Source organism: Pagrus pagrus, assembly GCF_965226575.1.
Source record: "Pagrus pagrus genome assembly, chromosome: 6".
Classification (NCBI taxonomy): Eukaryota; Metazoa; Chordata; class Actinopteri; order Spariformes; family Sparidae; genus Pagrus; species Pagrus pagrus.
The window spans coordinates 21,727,793-21,740,106 of NC_140190.1; the positions used below are offsets into that span (position 1 = coordinate 21,727,793).

The 12,314-nt window shown below is 38.6% G+C and overlaps 1 protein-coding gene across 1 annotated transcript; it reads right to left on the minus strand.

Annotated features, from left to right (window-relative positions):
* Nucleotides 1-263: 263 nt before the first annotated feature.
* comp (cartilage oligomeric matrix protein) lies at nucleotides 264-12,314 on the minus strand. The gene is made up of 19 exons (XM_084354754.1): nucleotides 12,174-12,314; nucleotides 8,193-8,266; nucleotides 7,687-7,738; nucleotides 7,203-7,351; nucleotides 6,726-6,863; nucleotides 5,962-6,036; nucleotides 5,646-5,798; nucleotides 5,127-5,231; nucleotides 4,600-4,707; nucleotides 4,318-4,477; nucleotides 4,004-4,122; nucleotides 3,792-3,844; nucleotides 3,495-3,688; nucleotides 3,230-3,408; nucleotides 3,089-3,137; nucleotides 2,571-2,767; nucleotides 2,054-2,226; nucleotides 956-1,095; nucleotides 264-715 (listed from the first exon to the last, which is right to left on the minus strand). The coding sequence occupies exons 1-19, from the start codon at nucleotides 12,238-12,240 to the stop codon at nucleotides 657-659; spliced, it is 2,244 nt and encodes a 747-aa protein (XP_084210880.1). The 5' UTR covers nucleotides 12,241-12,314; the 3' UTR covers nucleotides 264-656.

Below are 12,314 nucleotides of genomic sequence, written 5' to 3' on the forward strand. Positions count from 1 at the left end.
TGTTTGACCTTTTTTAGTGTAGCTACAGCCTTATTATTTATTTCACCATTCATACATTTCATTTATAGAGCAGTTATCTTTATATTTAAAGATGCTTTGCATGACAAAAAATATTATTCCCAGGCTCTTTTTTGACTAAACTAGAAGGTAAATTCTCTCCACTTCTCTGTGATGTAAAAATACCTCTTAAACTTAATGCTTCATCAATTCTGATGAGCTAGTATTCTATTATTATTCATTAATAATGGTCACTTCACACTTAGCAGAGCTTAAATGAATCTAGTTACTGCACATAATTTACCAAAATCCACATTTATTCATTAATGACAGTAAAATCTTTGCAATAATTCTTCTTTCAAAACTATAAATTGTGATGTAAATATACAGTAGACAGTATAGCGAAAAACATATATATATATATAGGAATTTCTGTTTTGGTAACGACAATACAATTCAAACAATAGGTGTATTTACTGCTGTGGAGTTTTCTGTCAGGAGTTTAAACCTTAGGCGGTCTGTTTTTATGTTAAAAAATAAGGAGATTTTTTAAAACCTTTTTTGTTAAATGTTCATGAAATAATGCTGATTATTTTCTGTCTGGTCCCAGTTGTGCGTTGGAAAGTGTTCCCAGAATTCCCTGAGCTCATTTGTAGTCATCAGCCCACCAGCTGGACCTGCTGGGCTCTGTAGGTGTCAAAGTCCTCAGGAAGCGTGTCTGCAGTGGGAAACAGCAGGAAGTGAAAAACTGTTTATCCAATGGAAAAAGGAAAATTCCACCTAAAGTCATATTATATTTACAACTATACATGTTAATGCTTAATTAATTTCTACTTGTTTTATTTAGCAAGCTACCTACTGTAGAAGAGACTACTAATAGGGGTGAAATGTGCAAAACCAAAGGCATGTAGCTGTAAAGCAGAGTGACGCAATGAGCCCGTTCAGAAACTGGACTGACCGTTGCAGCGATAACGCAGGTTGGCCCAGATGATGTTCTCCTGGGAGAAGCAGAAGACTCCTAGTCGGCCTCCTCTCATTGTGGTGTCTATGATGACGCCTGTGTCCGCCACCATCTGAGGACCCTCGTAGAAACGAACTCTGCACGCCAACAAAGAGCAGGTAAAACATCACACGGGAGCAAATGGATTCATGATCTGTAGGTTTGTGCATAAAGAATCTAGAAGCGGTTCTAGTCAAGAACAGCTGTGTTTGCAATTATATTTCAATGTCGTTATCTGGAGATAACAAGTTGATTATTTTGTTTTCTTGAGAAAATGAGCTTTGTTATCTCAAGATCACAAGATAATCAACCTGTTGTCACAAGAAAACAAAAGGAACATTTCCTGTTATGTCTGTTTGTTGGTTGGTTGTTTTGTCAGCCTAATTACACAAAAACTATCTATCTAACTATCCATGATACTTGGATTGAAGATGGGTCTCAGCCCAGAATACAACCCATTTACTTTTGGTGTGGATCCAGATAAAGTGACAGATCCATGAGTTTTTTCTTTAACATTAAGAGATACGCCATTCTTTTTACATTTTCGTTTATTTCTCAGGGAATGGTACAGACATATTTAGGTGGCTGGTATCTATGAGTTAGTACCGTTCGATGCAGATCCAAATAAAAATCTTGATCCAGCGGATTTAAATATGTTTGATGTTGGATCAGGCTTCATTGAAATAAAGGAGACTGTTGGGCCTCGGCAGAGGTATGCACTCTACTGAGTGTTGTTTTTTTTTTTTTCTTTTGATGAATTATTTTGTAATCTTGAGAAATCAGCCTTCTGTTTTCCAGAGATAACAAGATAAACTAGCCCGTTATCACAGGAAAACAAGTCCAGTCTGTATGCTAAGCTAGGCTAAACATGACCAGGACAGAACTGAACTCAGAGATTTCTATTAATTATTTATTTATCCTCATTTACAATGTTGTCGAGATACAAAACAGTTAGGCAACGAGGCAATGTTTTATGTAGCTATTAAAAAAAACAAAAAAATAAGTAAAAAATTTAAAATGCACAGAGATTAATTTGACCTCTAACTCTGTCGGTACCTGATGTAGCCGTCAGCAGGTCGGTGTTGGAGGAACCAGCGGTAAGAAGTCTTGTCCTTCCAGCCAACATTGCGAGCGTCTTTCCACAGCAGTTTGACCTGCTCACTGGTGTCGCCGGTGTGCCACAGGGCGTTCCTCAGGTTCTCACCTGGACCCGTGTCGGACTTGACAGCCTTTTTCAAAACCACAAATGACAAGAAGTCTGGACCAACCTTTGATTGCAGTGTGTTGGTTAGCATGTCGTAGCAACTCTTTAATACCGGAATGCTTCAGGAAAAACTGAATATTGTAAACTTTAAACACATCTGCCCTGAGGTAGTTTACACGAAAGACACTACCTAAACTGCTAGAAAGTGTCAAATGTAATTTCTGTAACTGCAGAGTTCAGTAACAACCATGATCGCAGTTGAAGGCATCCCTGAGTAAACCAGTACTTCCTTATCCACTGGAGCTTACAATCCAAAATGTAATTATATCTAAGCATTAATATTTTTTCTTTAGCAGTCGTATGGGCTACCTTCAGTTGGATGCCTGGTTCTGCCACGGCCCTGAACGGGTTTGCCTGCCAGTAGATCTGTTCAACCTGCTTCCACATCACCACGTAGAAACTGGAGCTGTCCTGGTACCCGAAGATAAACCCTGCGTAGTCGTCGTCCGTTACCGTGTTCACATGAAACGTCCCTTCAAAGTCTACACCGCTGAAGGCAGTGTAACCTGGTGGAGAGACAGGTGTCACAGAAGTGCTGTTATAAAGTACAATATACTGTATTATTGATGGAAACTGAATGTTGTCTTTTGGTCTGATGTAATGGAAGTCAAAGGAAGCTGTGAATCCGGTGGCCAAGTGCTCTTTGGATTGCAATTTTGTTGTTTTTTTGTATCTAGCTCGTGTCTCACTGAGGATTTTGGGTGTGGATGGACTCTTGTGGTATATATATATATTGATCTCCTAATCTAACTCAGGCAAATCAACCAATGCCACTGTCTCAAAATGTCACTCACTATTCCTTTAAAAAGTAGGTGTAATAATCTTACCGACAGCCAACCCAGGATCACTGTTCATAGTCTGGACAATCTCTCTTCCCTGTACAAACAAAAAAGTGGATTTAAGATTGAATTTAATCTGAGATGATGTTTAGTATTTTGGGACACAAACTAAGAAACATGTTGTTGAACCTGGTTCAGCACCACCCAGTTGGGGTCGATCTGTGCGTCTCCCTCCGGGTCTAAAACGACGGTCTGGTACTCCCTGAAGTCGGTGAGGGTGACCTCGGCGTTTTCTGGACAAACATCGATGGTGTCGATGATGGTGTCGTTGTCAAAATCCTTCTCGCATATATCACCCACACCGTCACCTGAGGGGGTAAAAAGATGTAGACTGTGGTAAGAAGAACATTTTTCTTTATTGCTAGATGTAAGAAAACTGAGGGTGATCACACACCATTAGTGTCCTCCTGCAGAGGGTTGGGGATCAGTCGGCAATTATCGGGACCAGGTGGCAGCAGGTCCGGGACGCCGTCGTTATCATCGTCATCATCACACTCATCTCCTTTGCCGTCCTTGTCGGTGTCCAGCTGGGAACTGTTGATAACGGCTGGACAGTTGTCCCGAGAGTCTTGGTGACCGTCGCCGTCACTGGAAAAAAGAGAGTTTCACTGGCACGTGCACATTTTGTTTTCCAGTAGCCTTATTATACAGATAATTAAAAATGAATGCAGTTGATGAGGTCACACAATACCTGTCCTTGTTGGTGTCACAGGGGTCTCCAATCAAGTCGTTGTCCACATCCGTCTGAGAAAGATGAAATTCATTATTGTTGTAAAACTGATCAACATCTGTGTGACACATTCTGAGTCAACAACAGAGGTTCTCCTGATTCCCAATAGACTACAGAGGTGAGTATAAAAACAACATGTTATTACAAAGAGGGGAACAAAGGGGGTTGCAGACCTGTTCAGGGTTTTTAACATAAGGACAGCTGTCGCAGGCGTCTCCCACTTTGTCTCCATCACGATCTTTCTGGTCAGTGTTGGGAACCCTTTGGCAGTTATCCAGGTGATTGGGGATTCCTGAGATTAAAGTGGGCATCAGCAAATGTGTCAATATTTTTTACACAACAGTACAGTTTTTTTAATATTGGTACGATTAATCAAAATTTGCAGCTTTAAACCGACTTTTGATATTTTTTAAAATAGATTAGCTGTTACTACTAAAATATTAAGAAAATCTGTGTTAAACCATGTAAAAACACAGCGAGTACTTACCATCCCCATCAATGTCTTCATCACACTCATCACCGAATTTATCCACATCTGTGTCTTTTTGGTCGTTGTTTTTGATGGCGCGACAGTTGTCGCACGCATCGCCAAAGTCGTCCTCATCAGTGTTCTTCTGGTCCACGTTAGGCACCAACACACAGTTATCCTGCACCAAAATTGTTTTAGTCCTTTAGTTTAGTACAGTGACATGAGAAACATAGATGCCCACTGGCTTTTAATTACTTTTTATATCTCTGTATATCCAATCAATATTTTTTACGCATGAACCTGCATGTTGAGGATCCCATCCCCATCTGCATCTTCATCACAGGCGTCACCAATTCCATCACCGTCGGCATCTTCTTGACCAGAGTTGGGCACAGTGAGACAATTGTCCTGAAAGGAGAAACACTCACTATTAAAGTAGATGACAAGATAAAAAAATAAAATCAGATCATATAGTGACTATAAGAGTGTTTGGTTTACAAACTATCTCTTACATGGAGAACATGCTTTAAATCAAAAACTGTTCAAACTAAAAATTTAAGTTTTGAGTTTTGGTGTCCCATGATGGTCACATTGTTGTTTCTATTGCAAGTCTGGAAAAGTTTTAAGACAATCTTACTTTAAATACTAAACAAAGGTACAATTTCTGACCAAGCATCACAGCATACAGTACACATTTTACCACATCTCGGTAAGACCTGTGAATATTTTATTCTTTGCAGATGACTAAGTCATTTATGTGATTGTTTATGCAGAGGATTTGTGTCAGTAATATTCAAACATGTCTTCATGGTATTCAAGAGACTCACCTTGTCACAGTTTCTCTCAGGACAGACCAGTTTCTCATCAGGGAAACCGTCGATGTCGCTGTCAGGCCCACAGAGGTAGCCGTTGCCAGCCCATCCGACTCCACACTGTGAGGATGCATAATGTTTTATGTACTGTACAGCCTGTTTTCATCGGCCCTGTTTGTGTAGCATACAGAACCAGATGACCTAAATTGCTCAAACAGACATTTCATAATTCATCCTCAGAGATATATATTTCAAAGAGCTGGGTCAAATATGCTTACATGACTTTGTAATTTGTTTAGCAGCTGTGTACAAACCTCTATTTTTAAGCTGTGCCTGAATGTCTCATTTTAGAGGCACTTAAAACAAATGTGGCAGTAAGTAGCATTATTAAGTTTAATTTTGTAGATTTTACAGAAGCAAAAGCTGTATAAGTGGATCATGAAGATTTTCACAAAAAAATCTCCTGGGCTGCAAAAGTGTGATACTCTGAGAAATGTGAGCTCAGAACAGGAAGCAGAAAGTAAATTTATTCACCTGACACTCGATCTTGCCCTCCCGATGGACGATGCACTCAGCGCTGGCGTGGCAGGGGTTGGGTTGGCCATTCCCACAGGCTCTCTCTGGCTTACAGCCACGTCGCTGATCCCCAATGTAGCCAGTCTTGCATGGACCACACCTGAACGAGCCCTGATGACACACAGAGGAAACAGACCCATCATAAGAGTCAAGAGACAACTCTTAAACTAACTGAAATGTGCTGAAGTCTTTTTTATGGGCTATGGGACACTATATTAGCAGCGATTTCCTGTAAACATGACAGTAATGTATCTTAAATGGTGTTTATACTCACAGGGGTGTTCATGCAGGCAGAGTTCTCCACACAGCCTCCATTGCTGGTGCTACATTCATTGATATCTTTGCAGACCTTGATGGGACAAGGAGACAGGAAGAAAATCCAAAAACTTCAACTGGCTTTAGCGTAAAGAGTGAAAAAAGAGGCGGAAAACAAAGCAGAGCGAAGACTGACGTATGTTAAGGGTTAAGGTGGTGCTGAAACACACCAGTGCACACTGTTTGACATATTGTGTATGTACAGAAGAGAGTGAGGAGGTGTTGCTGAAGGATGAAGAGAGGGTAAGGTGGTGAGAAGCAAAGACAGACATGGCGAGGTGTACAGGGGAAAGTTTCTTCTCCCCAAGTTTCATCAAAAACTGTCAGCCATCTCCTAAAGGGGAGAAGTTAACTCTAACCCTTTCAATTAGATAGGTTACTTGGCAAATGCTTTAGGTGACTTTTAGTATTTATACAATCGTAATCTTTAGAGACAATCAGTTAATCTTCAGTGACAACAAGACCTCGATTTCTTTAAATAATATTGATGTAATAATGTTATTGTGTGTGATACAGCACTATAATAGACACTTTCTACCTCTGTACAACTGAAACTCAAGGTTCACTCATTATGAGAAAAATAATAAGTGAACCTTGAGTTGAGAGCCAACATTGAATCTCCTCGCATTGTTTTCTTCTTCTGTTGTAATATTAATTGCAGAAGTATTTACTGAGAGTAGTGAAGAGGAGTTGATCAGTCTCTGATTGTTCTCTTATTCTGACCTGTTTGTTGGCGGTGGCGTAGGCGAGTCCAACGCCCTGGACCTGAGGGCCAGTGTATCCAGCAGGACAGGAACCACAGCGGAAACCTGGGGAGGTGTTTATGCAGCGCACACCCATGTGACACGGCTTCACGATACACTGCCAGCAACAATGACACAGAAACAAACATCAAGACCAATACAAATCTTGTCACACATGTTTACTGAGATGATTACTTTCAACTGTGTTTTGAGACGTGAGAGATAATCAATGACAATTTAATTAGTTTTAACGTCACGCTACATTGTGCAAGTGGAGAATTGGTTCACGTGTAACTTCAAGAAAGAGATGATTTCCTATCAATTGGTAGCTTTGTGTAAGAGACAATGTGTGGGGTCCCTCAAGGGTCGATTGTCGGACATCCGTTATATAATTTATACATGCTGCCGCTAAGGTTATCCAAACCTACACTTAACTTAAAAACACTTCTCTGCGTACCTCGTCCACATCAGTGCAGTGAGTACCGTTGCCCTCCATGCCGTCAGGGCAGGGTCCACACTTGATTCCATGAGGGGTCTCCATACACTTCACTCCTGGGTGGCAGGGGTTGGGCACACAGGAGGGACGAGGGTGCATTCCTCCCATCCCTGAGGAGAGAGGAGGTCAACTTTCCTCTGTTCTCAGCTCATTGAAGCATCTTTTGACACAGTTTGTTCTACTGCTTTATTTATATCATCTCATCTAAGTTGTCCTGATGGTTTCTGTAGTATATTTGCTTTATATAATGATATGAACCTCCCAATCAACATAAATATCATTACATTATTTCTCAATATTATTCTTGTATACAGATCCAGCTTTTAGCAATTAAAAAAAAAGTTGTCATCTTGAGCACAGTTATCTGAACAAAAACAAAGCCTCAAATTCAACTGAAAACTGTTGTGGAAATTTTAACTGTGTTTTGCTCAGCTGGTCAACTCACCACAGGCTTCACACTCCATCACAGTGTTCTTCAGGAATACAATCTCTTTTACCTGGAAAATACAGTCAGTCCAATGATGACGTTTATTAGGATTTACACCAAATGTAGACATTAGCATCACGTGTTAGCTTCATGTTTGCTGTCTAAATGTTTAAAGCAACATTATGTAGAAATCGGCATTTTGTGCGATTTTGCGCCCCCAACAGTTTATGAGTGCAACACCACTATTGAAAAGTCAAATCCCAGCTCTGTACAGTTTGTACTAACTACAAACATCATGACAATGTTATGTGTTGAAAACTTGAATGTTGAAGTAAACATGTATGTAACGCCGTGATCCAACCCTCTGACTGAAGTTACATAGTGCAGAAACAAGTGATAGGGGGGCAGAGTGGCTGAGACAGAGAGACCATTCACCCTATTATAGACACTGTACCATAACATGACTTTGAAGTTGCTATTTTAAGGTAAATATGTTACAAAATGTTGATTTAATGTGTGTTTACCTGTTGTTTCAGAAGCTCTTTAATCTCAGCCAGTGCAAGGTTTGTCATTTTAATCTGACTGATAATTTCTCCATCTGAAACGAGAAAAAATATATAACAATCATTTTAAAAGACAACAACACAACAACGTCTATTTTAAGCAACAGATTTACCTTCTGAGGGAACCAGTCCACACATACACAGTGTTTTACTGTGGACTTGGGGGTAGATTTTACTTTGTGAATCCATGATGTGATGAAGGTCATACTTTTATTTTTCTTCACCACTGATTTAGAAACATTGTTGTTCGGCACTTCACTAACAAATCTTAATTTGAAGTATTCAGATCTCTTTCTGAGGTAAAATTAGAAATAATATTGTATGAATTCTGTATTACAAGTTTAAGTCATACATCCACAACATTACTCAACCAAAAGTATTAGCATTAAAATATAATGAAAGTACCAAAGTAAAAGTATTAGTAGTGATTATTTTCTTTAATATGTGCATTACTTTAATGTTGCAGCTGATAAAGGTGGGACTTCGATATATCAAAGTAAATAGTATCTACAGCTATAACATAAATGTAGTGTAGTAAAAATTACAATATTTTTCAGATGGAAAAAATATCAATTAGAAGATAATTAAAGTACGTCAGTAAAGTACCTCAAACTCGTACTTTAGTACAGTACTTGAGTTAATGTACTTTGTTACTTTCCACCAATGCCTTTAACTGCAACCTCATGTGGCTATCGGTTTCAATAAGTAAAACTAACAAGAGTGAACACACATTTTAAAATAATTCAATAAAAAATGTGAGATTTTGTTCTGAATAACAAATAAAGATATAAAACTTGGAGAGGATATGACCTGCTCCGAATGAAAACCATCATCAAGAGCAGACCAGAAACACAACAGAGGCACCAATAAAGACCAAGATAATATAATAACAAAAGTGTGTAGTCTTGACGAGCTCATCAGTCTTCCTGTTGGCTGAACATCCAGGACCAGAAGCTCAGTGGGGAGCAAATATGGTCATACAGAGAGGGGGCACAACACACAACATGATCCACTGCCTGTCAAATACCAGAGTCTAATACCTGAGGCTCCTCAGTCACCGCAGGCCTCATTTGTATCCTCTACTACCCACGCATTCACTGGAGTCAGAGATGTTTTGATTGCAGCCGCAGAATTGATTTTCCAGATATGGAAAGATACAAGGAGGATACATTTTTCAAGCTTACAGGAAAGAAACTCTGCGGGTGTCTTTGAGTTTGTACAGTGTAGTACAGTGAAGTGTTTGTCTGGGGTTTTGATGGAGATTGTAATCTCTCAACTATTGTGTCTGACAATGCAGAAATGTTGAAAAGATATTTTTCTCTCTTTAAAATATGACTGTCTAACTTTAGAAAGGACTTCATTTCTTCTTTCAAGGAAAAAAATGTCACATAAACATTTAAGTAGTTTTATTACAAAAGTAAAACTGACACAAGAAAATCTTGAAAAGCAAAGCAAAATTGAATCTATTTAGTGAATACACGAATGAGTAAACTGTGTTTGTTCATCAGGAGGAGCTAGCGAACGAGGAATCAGTGATTTATCGGACACAGCTTTTAAAATGAACGACAGTGAATTGTTATTTGACTTTTGGTGACTCACTTTAATTTGGTTTATTTGCTCAAGCTGTTTGAACTATGGTGACACCAGATAACTGCAGTGTGATTAACAAGGAAACAATAAGGTAAAATAAAATGCAAGTTATTGTTGGCATATAAAGGTGATTTGCAGGTCACTGAATCTCTCTCTGAAGAATAACTCACTTCGTTTGTGGAAATCAAATGTAAAATGCAACAAAACTAATTTTGAATCTGCAATACCTGATTTTTTGGCCCTTGTGGAAAGCAGAAACCAGTTGTGAACATAATATTGACATATTATTATGTCCACCAGCTAGTCTCTTCACTGTGTCTGTCTGCTGTTTGGTGCTGAGCAGGTGTAGCACAGTTAGTCTTTCGAGCTTTTTTTGCCGAAAACAGCTGAAAATGACATTGTGGAGCAGTGAGATTAAAACCAAAACTTGCAGCCGGACAGCTAAATGATGAGTTGAAACTCGCTATAAATCTCCAACTTGGGTGATTACTCCTTTATGAGCAACGTCTTTTATCGTGAGTCGCTTTAACTTCTTTTGTGATGATAATAAGATCACAGATTCTCTGGATTTCAGATTCACAAAGCTTATCTCAACACAGGATCTGATCCTTTGGGATTTTCAGGTGTGGTCGGATCCTGACGTTACATGCTGTTTGTCCTAATTGACCCCCATCGTCCCCCCCAAACGCTGTCCCTTCCCCCAGAGGAGCCGTACGAGGGCAGAAATCTCCCTGAGCATGAAGCGCAGGAAATGTGGTCTTCTCATTAGCAGCAACTCTGTTTACTGAATGGATTCCACAGAAGAAAGAGAAGATAGTGGAAATAAATCTCTCTCCCTGCTAATAGAAAGGTAAAGACAACAGAAAGCTCACTGATTGTTTTTCCTCATTGTGTGCAAGCGCAGGCACAGAAAACACAACCTCAGAACACCAAGCAGATACTCATTTACATTATGATATAATGATAAAGAGGAGAAATTAAAAACACTTTCTGAACAAAGCTATACACTAATTCAATGATGTTTCAAACCTTTGAAACGTTCATTCTCTCGTCCATCTCAGACATTTTGCTTTTGGTGTTTCTCCATTTTAACACATTCAATACCAGCCTATATATTAATACAGTAAAATACAGTGTTGTAAAAAGTATTCAAAAGTCACACTTGAGTAAAACTAAAGATATGGTGTGAAAATATTACTCTGGTAAGAGTGAGAGTCACCCACATGAATAAAAAATTGACAGTATTTGAGTAAAGTCTTAAAGTATCAGATATGAATATACTTAAGTATCAAAAGTAATTTCCTGACTGTAAATTTACCTCAGTATAAAAAGTATGTGTAAAAATAAATGATGCATATAATTACATGTATGTATAAACTGTATACTGTAGGTCGTTTTGTTTTTTTAGTCTGACAGTAGATAAAATAAATTTGTTTAAAATGCAATCTGCAAAGTAACTAGTAACTGAAGTTATCAAATAAAAGTAGTGGAGCAAAAGTAAAAAGAAAAATCAGAAAAAGGAAATACTTACGTAAAGTACAAGCGCCTCAAAACTGGACTAATGTAGAGTACTTGAGTAAATGTTCATAGTTACTTTCCATCACTGTTGACCGATTATTGATTCCAATATTCAGCATTTTTCTGATTATTGGAATCGTTTTGTTTTTTTAATCTGATTTGCGATTCAATAAATTAATTTAAAATGGGCTACTTTGGTAACTAGAGGCTAGAAGTTATCAAATACATGTAGTGGAGTAAAAGTACAATATTTGCCTCCAAAATGTAGTGGAGTGGAAGTATAAAGAAGCAGAAAATGGAAATACTCAAGTAAAGTGCAAGTAAAAATTGCTCTTAAGGAGAATACTTGGGTAAATGTTCTTAGTTACTTTCCATCACTGTCGACCGATTATCAGATCTGATATTCAGCTAGATATCTATTTATTTATTGATTTATTGATTTATGAAAACAATGAACATTGGATCCAAAAATCGGTCAGCAGTGACGGATTCTCTATTTAATTGCAATTTTGAGTATTTTACTTGAGTATTTCCATTTTCTGCTACTTTATACTTCCACCCCACTACATTTTGGAAGCAAATATCATACTTTTACTGCGCTACATTTATTTACCTCCAAAATGTAGTACAGTGAAAGTATAAAGTAGCAGAAAATGAAAACACTCAGGTAAAGTAAAAGTACTTCACTTTTGTTTTAGTATTTTATCACAGTTTTTCAGGCAAACATGTTATTTCCCAAGAAAGATTAATGAAGTTCCATCTTATTGTTTCCCACCTGCACAGCCCAAAACAAAAATAATGTCTTTAAATAAACAATAAACACATTCTTCTCACCTCTCTGTCCTGCTGCAGCGTGTCCTCCCATGTAGAGCGCACAGCTCAGCACCAGAAACCACAGCATGGTTGAGTCTGTGCTGCAGATGCTGCTGTCCTCTCTTCTGCCTTCAGCTCGGACTCAGCGCTCCTCCTGCAGAC

What these genes read in the sequence shown, in the direction of transcription:
- comp (XM_084354754.1), bottom strand. Translation starts at nt 12,240, where the DNA reads ATGCTGTGGTTTCTGGTGCTGAGCTGTGCGCTCTACATGGGAGGACAC. An exon ending in CTGAGAGAAACTGTGACAAG is followed by an intron (nt 4,708 to 5,126) that starts GTGAGTCTCTTG and finishes TTCTCCTTTCAG; the next exon opens with GACAATTGTCTCACTGTGCC. An exon ending in ACTGGGTGGTGCTGAACCAG is followed by an intron (nt 3,138 to 3,229) that starts GTTCAACAACAT and finishes TTGTTTGTACAG; the next exon opens with GGAAGAGAGATTGTCCAGAC.